The sequence below is a fragment of the Choloepus didactylus genome, chromosome 22, assembly GCF_015220235.1.
Source record: "Choloepus didactylus isolate mChoDid1 chromosome 22, mChoDid1.pri, whole genome shotgun sequence".
Taxonomy (NCBI): domain Eukaryota; kingdom Metazoa; phylum Chordata; class Mammalia; order Pilosa; family Megalonychidae; genus Choloepus; species Choloepus didactylus.
The window spans coordinates 23,166,956-23,181,079 of NC_051328.1; the positions used below are offsets into that span (position 1 = coordinate 23,166,956).

Consider the following 14,124-nt stretch of genomic DNA (forward strand, 5'->3'; position numbering starts at 1 on the left):
CATTTTATATACAATATAACAGTTTTTTTTCTCCTCCTTTATACTGATGAGGAAACTGGAGAGAAAATGTATTGTCATGAAAAGCATCCTCATAACTTTTAATTTACCATCAACTGTCTATTCCAGTGAGTTATTTCTAGCAAGTCAGGAATAGCTTTAGATTGTATTCCATTCTTCTTTGCAAAAGCATCATTAACAGTAAGTCATATCCTGGAAAACTTACTTAAAAGGTATCCTCTATTTGACAAAGACACTCATAAATCCATACCAGTGACTTTCAGAATTTGTTCTCAATTATTAGTGATTAGCTCTCCAGCACTGATTAATCTTCATCCTTCTGTAACTTAATTCCTTTGGCTTCTAGTTCCTACCTCTTTACAAAGGTAAGGAGTTGTAACCACTGTCAAGCCAAATCTGCATCCTTCATTTCATTGCATGTTTTCAGAGTACTGCCTCCTTTAAAACTTGTTTCTTGACATAAAACCACAAACTTCTACAGATGAAAGAGATCTTATTAATCTAACATCATCATTTCACATGGAGTTAGTGGCAGAGCCAGTATTCCAACCAAACCTGCTCACATATATGCTTTCTTGGATCCTGTCTTCTCAGAGCACAATTCCACTCCCACTCATTATTTTCATCCTTTTGCGTTTCAGTGGCACTAAATTCTTCAGTGCAGAATTTCTCCCATGCTTCCAGTACTCTAATGAGCTTGAAGGCGCTGAAATCTCTTTTTGTTCTGACCATTCTTTGTAGCTTCCAGCCTACTGGATTTTCCTATTTGTGTGTTCTCCTTTACCACCCTCTTTTTCTAAACTGCTCTTTCTTAGCTTATTTCTAGTCATGACAGCACCTTTCTTTTCTCTCCTAGGCTCAAAACCTTGGTGGTAGTGAATCAATCCTTCCTCTCTCCCTCTTCCTTACTATCATCTCACTTGCTCTCCCTCCCCATGGTATCACATTTGCCCAGGTCCTCTGCATTTTCTTTGTTTTATTGGTTTCTCTGCCACTCTACTCTTGATCTCTGAGAATCAGAATCGGCTGATTTTGGAGCCGATTCCACCATTTATCAAGTATGTAATCATAAGGCAAATTATGTGACCTGTTAAAGCCTCAATTAACTCATCTAAAAAGGGGGATAACAATGACCTTAAAGTGTTATGAAGATTAATTAATATAAGACAAAATTCCAGGTATAAAATATAATCCATAGATGCTTAATAAATATTTGTGGAATAAATAAATATTGGCTCCCTTCTCCTTCTAGTCTTGAGTATATGAGTTTGAAGAATTGATTTTTCTTAACTACCTAAAGTATAAAAAGATTAGATAGTAATACTTGAAGACTTTTTAAAATGATTCTTAGTGTATCCTTTGCTCTATGATCACATCAAATTATAAACAGAATCTTTTTTGTGTATGTCTTGGTCTCTTTTTGTTTATTACAGCTTTATTGAGATATAATTCACATCCTATAAAACTTAACTCTTTTAAAGTAGAAAGACATACTTTGGAGATATTGCAGATTCAGTTCCACAGTAAAGCGAGTCACAACTTTTTGGTTTCCCAATGCATAGAAAAGTTATGTTTACATTGTACTGTAGTCTCTTAAGTGTGCAATAGCATTATGTCTAAAAAACCAATGTACATTACATACCTTAAATAAAAAATACTTTATTGGTAAAAAATGCTAACCATCACCTGAGCCTTCAGCGAGTCATAATCTTTTTTTGCTGGTGGGGGATCTTGCCTCGCTGTTGATGGCTGCTGACTGATCAAGGTGGTGGTTGCTGAAGGTTGGGGTGGCTGTGGCAATTTCTTAAAATAAGACTGTGATGAGGTTTGCCACATTGATCAAATCTTCCTTTCATGAAAGTTTCTCTTTAGCATGTGCTGCTGTTTGATAGCATTTTACCCACAGAACTTATTTCAAAATTGGAATCAGTCCTCAAACCTCCCCCCTCAAGCTTTTATCAACTAAGTTTATGTAATATTCTAAATCCTTTGTTGTCATTTCAACAATGTTCGTATCTTTAGCAGGAGTAGATTCCATCTCAATAAACCACTTTCTTTGCTCATCCATAAGAAGCAACTCCTCATCCATTCAAGTTTTATGAGATTGGAGCAATTCAGTCAAATGTTCAGGCTCCACTTTTAATTCTAGTTCTCTTGCTATTTCTACACATCTGCAGTTACTTCCTCCACTGAAGTCTTGAGCCCCTCAGAGTCATCCCATGAGGGTTGCAATCAACTTCTGCCAAACTCCTGTTAATGCTGTTACTTTGACCTCCTCCCATGAATCACAAATGTTCTTAATGGCATCTAGAATGGTGAATCCTTTCTGGAAGGTTTTCAATTTATTTTGCTTAGATCCATCAGAAAAATCACTTTCTAAGGCACCTATAGCCTTACGAAATGTATTTCTTGAATAATAAGACTTGAAAGTTGAAAAGACTCCTTGATCCATGGGCTGCAGAATGGATGTTGTGTTAGCAGGTATGAAAACAATGTTAATCTCATTGTACATCTCCATCAGAGCTCTTGGGTGACCCAGGTGCATCGTCAATGAGCAGTCATATTTTGAAAGGAATTTTTTTTTTAATCCCCCAAGCAGTAGGTCTCAGTAGTGAGCTTAAAATACTCAGTAAACCGTGTTGTAAACAGATGTGCTGTTATCCATACTCTGTTGTTCCATTCATAGAGTGCAGGCAGAGTAGATTTAGCATAATTCTTAAGGACCCTAGGATTTTTTGAATGGTAAATGAGCATTGACTTCAACTTAGTACAGTCTCCAGCTGCATTAGCCCCTAACAAGAGAGTCAGCCTGTCCTTTGAAGTTTTGAACCCAGGCATTGACTTTTCTTCTTTAGCTATGAAAGTCCCAGATGGCATCTTCTTCTGATAGAAAGCTGTTTAATCTACATTGAAAATCTGTTATTCAGTGTAGCTACCTTCATCATGATTCTAGCTAGGTCTTCTGGGTAACTTGCTACAGCTTCTATATCAGCACTTGCTGTTTCACCTTGCACTTTTATGTTATGGAGAAGGCTTCTTTCCTTAAACCTCATGAAGCAACCTCTGCTAGCTTCAAACATTTCCTCTACACGTTCCTCACCTCTCACAGGTGATTAGGCTTTAGCTTAAGGGAATCTTGTGACTGGTTTGATCTTCTATCCAGACCACTAAACTTTCTCCATATCAGCAATAAGGCTGTTTCGCTTTATCATTTGTGTGTTCACTGGAGTAGCACTTTTCATTTCTTTCAAGAACTTTTTTCCTTAGCATTCACAACTTGGCTAACTGTTTTGGTGCAAGAGGCCTAGCTTTCAGCCCATCTCATCTTTCGACATGTCGTCACTAAGCCAAATCATTTCTAGCTTCTGATTTACAGTGCGAGACATGCAAGTCTTCCTTTCACTTACTCACGTTTTGAGGCCATTGTAGGGCTATTAATTGGCTTAATTTCAATATTGTTGTGGCTTCGGGAATAGGGAGGCCCAAGGAGAGGTAGAGAGATGGGAACAACCGGTCAGTGGGGTAGTCAGGACACACACATTTATTTATTGAGTTTGCCATCTTATATTGGTGTGGTTCATGGCACCCCACAAAAATTACAGTAGTAATAGTAAAGATTACAGATCATCACACCAGATACAATAATAATGAAAAAGTAATGTGAGCATTGTAGAAATGTGACACAGACAAGAAGTGAGCACATAGTGTTGGAAAAATGGCACTAATAGACATCCTCGAGGCAGGGTAGCTACAAACTTTCAATTAAAAAAAAATTATCTGCGAAGTGCAGTAAAGCAAAGTGCAATAAAATGAGGTGTGCCTGTACAATTTAGTGGTTTTTAGGAGATTCACAAATATTTTAATCACCACCATATCAGATTTCCTTTTCATCACCTCAAAAAGAAACTCCTAACCCATCAGTGTTCACTTCCCATTCCCCCCTCCCTCCAATCCTTGGTAACCACTGATGTGCTCTGTTTGTATGGATTTGCCCATGTTAGATACTTCTTACACATGGAATCATACAGTATGTAGCCTTTTGTGTCTGTCTTCTTTTACTTAGCATAATGTTTTCAGTGTTCGTTCATGTTGTAGCATGTTAGAATACTTCATTCCTTTTTATGACTGTATATTATTCCATTGTTTGGATATACCACATTTTGTTTATCCATTCATCACTTGGTGGACATTTGGGTGGTTTCCACCTTTTGGCTACTATTTATACTGGTATGGACATTTGAGAACAAGCTTTTTATGTGGATATATGTTTTCAGTTATCTCGTTTATATGACTAGGAGTGGAATTAGTGTAGAATATTTAGTTGATGAAGAATGAAGTGGTATGAGAACCATAGGCTCTTATTTGGAGAATTTGGTGTGTTCCCTTCTATATTGGTCCCATTAAATTGAAATTGATTGCACTGTTTCTCACAGAACACTGTGTGGTGCTTGCTACATCAAGGGAACCAATAGAAAAGCAAGAGCCTGTGGTCAGAAAGGGTCACAAACAAAAACAGAGAATGTTTGTATTCAGTGCTTACTCTGACCAAAGTATTTATTTTCTCATTTACTTTACAAAGGAAGTGACACTGTAGAAATCAGATTATAAGGGAAAACTCTCTTCTGAAGGGATGTATATTAAGATGAACACTCATTTCAAATGCATCCTGTCATCTGCTCTAGAGCATGAACCTTTAGAGTAAGGGTAAGAATGCTTCCCTGTTCTGGTAGGCACTCCCCTTCCCAACCCAAACTGAACTGAGAGGGAGGGGAGAGGCCTGGAGCAACTTGTGGAATAATATTCCTATCTCCTGCCATTCAGCTCAGGAGCAGACTTCAAGCAAACCTTTACATTTACAGGAAACAATAGGAAGGGGAGAACGTCTTTGAAGGTAGAGCTTGGTGTTGAGCATCATATGGTCAGGCACGCAGAGGTCACTAATCACTCTCCCCTTTTCTTGTTTTTCAGTGAATGAGATAATTGGGAGAGACATGTCCCAGATTTCTGTTTCCCAAGGAATGGGCGAGCAGACAGGCTCCCCTCTCGGGTCCTAAGTCCCTGGATTCAGGAAGATCTGATGGACTCTAACAGTGCCCACTGCACCTTTGTGTCGACCACCATGTCTATATCAGCACGTTTCTTTCCTTGGATCTGTTGAGTTTCCAACTTTGTGGCCTTCAGGACTGGCGACGAGTTGGGATCGCCGTGTGGGGAAAGCAGCATTCTTCCACCTCAGGCCTTGGTTAAATAGGAGCAGCATAGGCTGTTTGAGCTTTGGGGAAATAAGCTTTGCTTTTTGTATTTAAATAGGATACTTTTATATAATGGGTGCTTTTGAGTGTGAATGAGGCAGGCTGTCCATTTCAGAGGTGCTGCTTTTGCAGGTGACCCAATTGCTTAGCTAGGATTGGTGATTTATACTGCTTTATGGTCATTTGAAGGGCCTTTTAGCCTTGATGATATTTTTAAAATAAGAACTTTTGATAAAACCTTCCAGAGGCAAACAAAAAAGAAAAAAAGGAAAAAAAAATTCTCCCAAGCTCACACCAATGCCTCAGAAACTCAGCATGTGTCCTGAAGCCTTTCATAGATTCATAGGAAATAAAACCAAATATAGCTTGAACCTCTTTATAAAAGTAAACTTTTCTTAGATAGGATGAGAAGAGACCATTCCATCATTGAAGTGTTGTAGTATAAACAGACATTCCAGAGCATAGCCCTTTTGTAACTTTCTAGGTAATCTTCCTGCAGTCTCTCTATATTGGTTTCATGTTGAAATTTCTTTTTCCCTCAAGACCTTGGGTAAAATGGTTGCATTACGTGTAAGGTGACTTTGAAAGGTAGAGTTTTTGCTTGGTAGCGTTCATTTCCAGCCATTTTAGAAACAAGTAGGCTGTAGAATGTGCTTTCTGTTTGTGACCATGGTCCCAGAGCCTTTTCGAAGTGGGAGCATCTCTGCCTTTGTCTGTTATGTAACTTTTGATGCCACACAGTCTCATGATAGTTTAGGCAACTTTGCTGGCTCTAACTCATCTCTAGAGGCCAGGCTTTGCCAGGAACTAAGCACAAAAGGAGCTATGCTTCAGGACAGGAGCAGAGAAAATGCAAGACTAAAGAGGAGGGTTTCAGTTTCACGTTAGCGTAAAAGGCTTATCCCCTATTCTAGTACCCTGTCCTATCTGCATGGCCTTTTCCAAAAAAGGCTTTGAGGCAAATCTAAAAATGAGGTGGCACAACAGACCTGATTCTCCACACCAAAGATACCCTGGTGCTGCTGCTGGCAAGACTGGTGCCCAAGATGGGGGCCAGCAAGAAACCCCAGCCTGCTGCCTACCAAAGGAGGTGCCCAAATTGGGTGACTTTTTCAAACTCTGCCCTCACCCCTTGCCCCTAATGGGATCAGTTAACCTGTCCAAGTCTCTGAAATTTGCAGTAGATTTTCAAGTGAAATATTATATTGGCATTTATTCAGGAAGCAAATTTATTGAGTGCCTACATGTGAAACAAGTGTGCTGGCTGGTTGAAAGCTTGATGCTGTTATTCCAAGGGTTTGTGGGCCCTAGATGCCAGGACTCCCCAGAGGTCAGGGGACGCCTGGGCTGAGGAAACTGGCCTGTTGTCCACCCCCTCATCAGCTAAGTGGGAGCTGTTTACCCAGGGTGAGGACCTATGGTCTTTTTTTTTTTTTTTAAACTATGGTGTTTTAGATTCTTTTCTTAAAGCTAGTTAGAGAAAAGTGTCTGTCCTTTAACAGTTCACTCTGGCCCCTCTTGAAGCTGAACCTTTTTTTCTTTGGAAGTGAGTTTTGTGTCTCAGTGTGTGAATAGTGCGATTTGCTTCAGGGCCTGTGGTAGGAAGCTCACGGGCGGGGGGTGGTCAGGGGCTGCCTCCTCAGATGAAGTTCCAGAGAGATGGCCACCAGACTTGCGTCTACCCTCCTGCCTCTGCTATACCTGCCTCACATGGGATTCTTGCAAGAGCTCCCCTTGCAAGACCCTTTGGGGGTGGTTCTGCTACCCTCAAGAATCAAAGCCTCTATGATCCAGAGTTGCTATGCACCAAATTTTGATGCCTTTTAAATACCTTGATGCCTGTAGTGCTAGAAATGCTTTCCTATTTAAAATAAAAGTCAAATTTTAAAATAGAGCGTTGTATACTATGTAAGTAATGTATCAGCTTTGGGGTAAGAGTCAGTATTTTTTTGGCTTTGTAAAGACAAATTTTTGTGCAACATAGTGGTGTTAATGCACGTCATCATGGGACTATGCAAATTGATTTCTAGTAGCAGCACTGAGCAACTGGGCATGTGATGGCACACACTCCTTCCCCCTGACCCATGCTAGACCTTGGGTTGAGGGAATGGGATGAGCAGCCTTCAGTTTACTGGCGATGTACACAGAAATATGGCCGAAAACAGCTTGAAAAGGAACAGATGTCTTCGGGTTCACATGTAGTGCTGCTGCCCAGTGTGCAACTCATCCCTACCTGAGACTAGCCAGGAGCACCAGAGCTCTGCCAGGCATAGCTAGCTACTAAGCCGTTTTTGATACACAGAACAGATGATCATTCTTAAGGCTCAGATGGGCTCAAGTTGAAACCTTGTATTCTATAAAATGGATGTTCAGTTAAAGAACAGTTATGTTTACAGCACTTGGGATTGTTTTCCTGTACATTTTGTATTTTAAATCCTTTTATAGGAGTGCAGTGCTCCTTACAGAAATAGAAAGGGAAGAAGAGCCATCAGTTCAGGCTCATCAGTTATAGTGCCGAAATAATAAATGGTGACAGGTCAACCGTCTCCTTGAAATCTGTCTTGAGTTTTTCTCCTCCTGGGGCTGATGTGGAGCCCCTCATTCTGGGGGTCAAAGCTAAGGGCATTGTGGCTTTTAAAAAGTCCACTTGGCAAGGAACCTATGTTTGTTTTATGTAGGAAAGGGTCGAGTTCCAAATTCCTTCCAAGGCTTCGGTACTGCACTCTTTAATAGGTGCAAAGGACATTCCATGGTGTCTGCTAGGTTCAGGACAACTGGCCTCCCAGAGATGAACATGAAAAGTAGGCAGAAAGTCCTCTGAAAGTCAAGCCTGAGTTTTTGCATGGGAGCCTCCTGCCCCCTAGTGTCCTTTGGAGATACTGCAACACAATCCATTAAAAGAGCCTGTGGTATTTCCAGCTGATACTCCTTGTGCCATGCTGGAGTGGGGCTGTCATCCTTAGGTGGAAGCACCCCTGGTACAAGTGGCTTCTGAGTTCTGAGAACCATGGGAGATACGGGGCCAGCGCTTCCTGCCCCCTACCTTCCACCCATAGGGACAGGGGGATGCAGAGCATCAGGGTCTTGACTCAGAGAGGCTCAGCTGGCCCCTTGATTTTCCCAAAAGGAGTCACACACTGAAGGCTTCAGGGCTTATAGTTAAAATAAAAGGAAGAAAGCCTGCTGTGGACCTGTCAACCCCACAGACTCCATGGGCATCAGCCAAAGCCAAGACAGACTAAAGGCTCTTCAGTTGCCACTCAGGAGGCCCAGGTCAGGCCACTGGGAGCAGGCAGGTGCCATTCTACCCCAAGCCCTGCACACAGATGCAGCCATCATCTTTGGGGGGAACAGCAGAGGACTAAGTGGGAGGTGGAGCAGGACTTGGGCTCCTCTGGGTGACTTCTGAGCGCTCTGACAAGCTAGAAAGTAGCCACCAGGTTGAGGGCACTGGTCCTCTGGATGCAGGGGAGGCATGTTAGCTGAAGATGTCAGCTAGCTCTTACCTCTTGGCTCCCTCACCTACAAACACACCCACTCTTTGGGGGCCTGTAGCACAGTGCGAGGCGGGTCACCAACAGGCATCAGACTGGTGTAGTCGTCAGGTGCTAGCTGCAGAAGGGACAGAGTCTTAGCGCAAGGACCTCTAGGTTCAGCCAGGCCCAGAAGCCTTCTATCTACACAACCTCACCTGGTAGGTCTGGAAGATGCTGAGCAGATCCTTCATACCTGCTGTGTATGGGATGCCCTGCATTCGAACCAAGGCTCCCAGCTGCGACAACACTGAGGGGGGAGCAGTGGCCAGGGCAGCAGGGGGTGTGGTGAGGTAGCCAACAGTGGTCGGAGAAACAGGTGGGCTAGGGTGGGAGAAGCAGGAGTTCAGTGTGCATTCCTACCTGTGGTCTATGCCAGGACCTACCTACCTCGTTTCCCTCTGCCTCATGCTTAGCTCACCCTTTCTCCTCCCTGAAACCACTGCCTACATTTTCATTTCCAGGGTAGTTTGTACATGGCATCAGCCAGCCCACACCTGTCACTCTCCTATTGTGTCAAAATAAAGTCCAAGCTTCAATAGACCTTGGATTATCTGGCCCAAGAAGGGGATCATGACCTACCACCACTCCCAAACCAGGTCGAGGAGTAGGAATGTGGGGTTCTCTTTGCAGCTGGGTACCTGGGGTAGTAGGCTGTGTAGTTCATATAGAGCTGAGTGGCCGGTCCTGGGTAGTAGGCAACAGGGGTGGGGGTGGCAGGTACCCTGGCAGCTGGAAGCAGTGCCGAAGAGGGATATAGAGCTGCTGTCTCAGTAGGAATGAGAGTTGGGGTGGCCTGGAAGGTGGCATAGGTGGGTGGCGAGAGACCTAGAGGCAGAAGTATAGGGTGCATTATCTGCAGAGAGCCCAGTACTGTCCTGGGTTGGGCAGCCAGAAAGGACTTCCCCACTGTACAAAGTGAAGGCTGTACCAGGCTGAACCTATAAGCCTCCATCCCCAGCCCCTGAGAAACTCACAGGGCAGCTTGCAGGGTGGAGGGGACATGCCACTACGGCCCAAGGTGCCCCCCATCAGCACACGGCTCATCTCCTCTGTGGAGCAGGGAACCACCTCCACGTAGCGTTCCTTCATCACCTTCTTATGGCAACGCTGAGCAGCAGCTAGGGCCCGCTCTGGTGAGGTCATCTGGATAAAGGCATCGCCAGATGGCCGGCCCTGTGCACACCATCTTGTAAGCAGTCTGTCTTGTGCAAGAATGCCCTACCTCTAATCACAAACCCCTCTCTAAGTATGTATGTGTGTGTCCCCGTTCCAGAAGCAGCCTCACCTGCTGGTTGAGCACCATGTGAACACCATGAGGCCGGATATCAGCTGCTGCCTCCCCCAGGAAGCTCAAAATGTCTTCAATGGTGGCTGTGTATGGCAGACCTCGAAGACGTACACAGTCCCTCCCGGTTCCAGCTGCCAGTGGGAAGGGGATGGGCAGCAGGGGCGTAGTCAGTGTCGGAAGGAGTGGACTGGATGCATAGCGGTTCAGGACCTGGTAGGGAAGTCAGCAGCAGGTTGGTCATGCCAAGTAGGGCAGGGGCACAGGGGACCCAAGGGGCACCCTGGAAAAGAAGTACATCAGAGGTGAGGAGTCCTGGATGCCCACCTGCTGCACCTCAGCTGCAGTGCTCCGGAAGAGCTCGATGTATCGCTTACCCAGCATGCCCTTGTGCCTGCGCAGCGCAGCCTGTGCCAGCTCCTCACAGGCAAAGAGGGCAAAGGCATCACCAGTGGGCCGGCCGTCAGGGTGACGCACAAAGAGCAGCCCATCGGTACCCCCAGTCACTGGGCATTCTGGCCCGAGGAAGGCCAACACGTCTGCGGGCCCAGCCGAGAAAGGCAATCCCCTTAGCCGCAGGATCACTTGGTCTTCTCGTGACAGGAAACGGGCCACCTCTAGTGATGTGCCTGGGTGGGGGCAGGAGAGTCAGTATGGGAGCCACCTGCAGACTTCACTCAAACCCTTCCAAACACCCACCCACACCTGACACAGTCAGGTGTGGTGGGGAAGGGGGATGTGGGTTAAGAGCCAAGAGGGGCTAGGCCTGTGGGGGCACACTCACCCCCTGCGATCTTTACAAACTCCTCCCCTGTTGCTTTATACACCTGTGGGTACAGTGGGAACAGACCATGGGTTTCAGTCCTGCCTCAGCTCTGTCCTGCTCTGCCCCAGCCCAGAGCCCCACCTCAATATAGCGGACGCCCATGTGGTGCTTGTGTCTCTGCAGTGCCAGGTCCCGCTGCTCACTGTCCTCGAAGCGGATGAGGGCCTCACCATTTCTGCGGCCCTGGGCATTGAGGCAGAGTGCTACACCACCCCTGCGAAGCCAGTGTTGCGTTAGTGCCTCCTGGGCAGGCCTGCCCTCCTGGACCCACCTATCCGCCAAACCCACCTGGCTATATTGAGCCCTTTGAAGAAGCGAGCCACATCCTGGTCTGATGACTGCCAGGGCAAACCACGGGCCCGTACCACAGTCTCACTGTCCACCACATCGGCCTTGCTGCTGTGGGGGCAGAGCACAGGGTCAAAGCTGTACAGCTGTTGTCACCCCCACCCCTGCCCCCACACTCACCAAGGCCCTGTCTCATATTTCTGCTTTACCATCTCGGGCTTCGAAAACAATTGACCTGAGAGGAGATGGCATGGGGGTCAGCAGGGTCTGGTGGAGGGGGTGTCTCCCCACCAAGCTCTGCAAAAAGAGGACAGTTGAGGGGGATAAGGAACTGACAAAGGGGCTTCTCAGAGGTGACAAGTGGGGGGAGAAGGGACTTTGAGGAAATAATAGGCAGGCATTTCCCCTTTTAGCCCTGAGAGCAGTTGATAGGTGGTAAAAGGAACCTTACCACTGGGCCCTTTGAGCAGGTGGAGGATGACAGCTACCATTGTCTTCACTTCCCAGACCCCAAAGTCATCCTCTGTGGCATCTGTCTCTAACCCCAAGTCTATGGATGGAGACATCATGATGAAGAAATCCCAACATGAGAGGCCTTGGGGCAACCAGCATAGGCACTAACCCTGGCTACACCTGGGCCCATAGACACATGCAGAACCCCAGCAAACACATTTGTTTTGTCCCAGCTCACATATGCACTTTCAGGTCCCCAGCCCAGATATATGTAGACATATGCGCACATTCCAAATGGACCCCAGCATAGACAACAAGACATGGGGACACTTAAGGGCTCAGCAGATAATGCAAACACATGCATATGTTCCTATAACTCAGCAGCATGCACATGCACACTCAGACGTGTAGCCTATTGCCACCCCTCCACCCTAGCCCTGCAGGGTTACAGATACCCTGTGCCATGCTGGCCACAGTAAGGTCCCTGGCAAGGCAGGTGCTCGGGTGCTGCACATGGAACTCTTTGCGGAGGTCGTAGAAGGAGAAGAAGGTGTCAGGGAGCACCAGGTTCTGGGGACACAGGGAGGGCAGGGGTTGAATGAGGAGAACTGAGCTGCCCTGCCCACCCCCAGAACAAGAGTCCTGAGAACACTATCCCCCTATTTTGCCTTTAGTGGCATACCTTCCTGGAGGCCTCGGGGTGCAGAACCTGTCGCAGCAGCTGCTGCCCATCAGTGCAGAGCATGTTGGGGCCCCCGCCCAGCAGAGCTACATCCCTGCTCACCAGCTGTGAGAACTGAGGATGGGGAAGGAGACAGAGTCACAGCTGGGCAGGCAGGGGCTAGAGGCAGGAGGAGGGGGGTACAGACTGCAAAGCTGGTTCAGCCAGATGTTCAGCCCTACCCTGCCCAGAGAGGAGGAGGCCACACCTGCTGGGCCTGGCCCTGAGACCCCACCCCCCCAGTCCAATGTTACCTCCTCCAGGCCAAATGGGGGCAGTCACACATCACCCAAGCCCCTATCACACAACACAGTAAAGAAGTCTGGAGTGAGGCCAGAGCAAACACCTGGTGGAGTGGGAAGAACAGGTGGGAAGGGGTGGGGCAGAGCAGGTAAAACCTGTCCCTGACCAGGCACCACCCTCAGACAGGTGGGGGAGGCCCAGACCTGCAGAGGCCCAGATGGCTCATGGTCAATGGCAGCCCCGCCTCCAGGTCTGACCAACCAAGGGGCAGAGAAGCTCCAAGGACAGGGCTCCATACCCAGACGCCAGGGGCAGTATGAGCTTTGACCCACACCCTATCGACATGCTGGTATTGAACTGTTTGCTCATAGAGGGGTGGCCCTCCTGAAGCTGCCTGGCCCCCTCCCCCAGCGTCCACCTCTGCTGGAGAACAGGTGTAAACACTAAGCACGGCCCCTCCCCCCCACCAATTCTGCGACACTTTACAATCTAAGACAGGCAGGGCAGGACAATCCAGCTCTCCTTCAGTAGGCTCCCCAAGTGGGGACTAGCTTAGATTTGGGAGCCCTACTGGAACAGATTCAGATTCAACATCTTTGTGCCTCAGTTTACTCATCAGGACCCACAGGATGACTTTGGGAATATTACACTCATTACACTGAACCTAGAGTAGAGCATAGGGTGATTGCACAGTGAAAACAAAGAAAACAGCAATGGGCACTGTCACCCATTTCAGCCAAGGGCAGGAGGCACCCCAGGTCCCTGCACTCAGCAGGCAGGTAGCCCCCAGGCGGGTCAGGACAGCGCCCACGCCCGGCCGGCCGACCGGGACAGGCCTAGACGAGCAGCAGACACCGCCCTACGCCCCCGCCCCGGCGGATCCCAGGCAGGCGGGTGGGCCGAGGACGCAAGCGGTGGAGACAGTGACCTACGGCCATGTCCGGGCCCCTTGGCCCTTTTGGCTTCCGGCTGCTGCTCTGAGAGACCAGGCCAGGCAGGTTCCCAGGGACGTCTCAGCCTCGCTCCCCGCCGGCCGCGGACTCTCAGCAGGTTCGCGCGGCCTCCATTCCCGCCCCACAGTAGGAGTGGACCCCTGAAAAGTTTGAAAAGTAAGGCGTCTCCTGGGAATGGCCCGCACAGGCGGACACACGCACACGCGGGAGTCGCTGAAATTTTCAAACAGAAATCCGTCCTACTGCCCCGGCCAGTAGCTTGTGGCGCGTCAGGCCTTGCCTCATTCCTCTTCTCCCGCCGAGAAATGTCCCCGCGGCCCGGCCAAGTCGCCACCCATCCGGGCCCGGGAGCTCACCTGCTGCAACACCTTGTCCAGCGGCTCGGCCCGCGCCAGGCTGTCAGCGTTCAGGCCACTCGCCTCGCAGCACTGCGGACTCAGCGCGGCCGCCTCGGCGCGCACTAGCGACTTATGCAGCGTCCCCACCTGGGAGCGGCAGGGGAACCCGATCAGCCGCCGCGCCCCCAGGGCCCTACAGCTCCAGGGGGCC

The 14,124-nt window shown here is 47.9% G+C and overlaps 2 protein-coding genes across 11 annotated transcripts in view; one reads left to right on the forward strand and one right to left on the reverse strand.

The window, feature by feature from the left end:
- NFATC3 (nuclear factor of activated T cells 3) overlaps positions 1-7,162 on the forward strand; it is a 163,622-nt gene extending 156,460 nt beyond the window's left edge. For both annotated transcript variants that reach the window (XM_037815881.1, XM_037815882.1), the window contains one exon: positions 4,987-7,162. Coding sequence is in view for 1 of the 2 variants with exons in the window: in XM_037815882.1 (XP_037671810.1) it covers positions 4,987-5,072 (86 nt within the window). In the remaining variant the exon portion in view is untranslated. The remainder of the gene's footprint in view (positions 1-4,986) is intronic.
- The window catches only part of ESRP2 (epithelial splicing regulatory protein 2), a 71,780-nt gene that overhangs the window by 55,235 nt on the left and 2,421 nt on the right, over positions 1-14,124 (reverse strand). For 4 of the 9 annotated variants that reach the window (XM_037815885.1, XM_037815887.1, XM_037815889.1 and 1 more), the window contains exons 3-16: positions 13,932-14,060; positions 12,341-12,454; positions 12,114-12,228; positions 11,657-11,755; positions 11,386-11,440; positions 11,206-11,343; positions 10,999-11,131; positions 10,876-10,918; positions 10,419-10,720; positions 10,092-10,304; positions 9,781-9,979; positions 9,445-9,631; positions 8,962-9,127; positions 8,777-8,882 (exon numbers count right to left, since the gene is read on the reverse strand). In XM_037815885.1, the coding sequence (XP_037671813.1) occupies positions 8,793-8,882; positions 8,962-9,127; positions 9,445-9,631; positions 9,781-9,979; positions 10,092-10,304; positions 10,419-10,720; positions 10,876-10,918; positions 10,999-11,131; positions 11,206-11,343; positions 11,386-11,440; positions 11,657-11,755; positions 12,114-12,228; positions 12,341-12,454; positions 13,932-14,060 (1,983 nt within the window). In that variant the 3' untranslated portion in view covers positions 8,777-8,792. Of the gene's footprint in view, positions 1-6,646; positions 8,883-8,961; positions 9,128-9,444; positions 9,632-9,780; positions 9,980-10,091; positions 10,305-10,418; positions 10,721-10,875; positions 10,919-10,998; positions 11,132-11,205; positions 11,344-11,385; positions 11,441-11,656; positions 11,756-12,113; positions 12,229-12,340; positions 12,455-13,554; positions 13,694-13,931; positions 14,061-14,124 lie in introns of those variants that run through there. The other 5 variants (XM_037815886.1, XM_037815892.1, XM_037815890.1 and 2 more) reach the window with 5 other exon arrangements.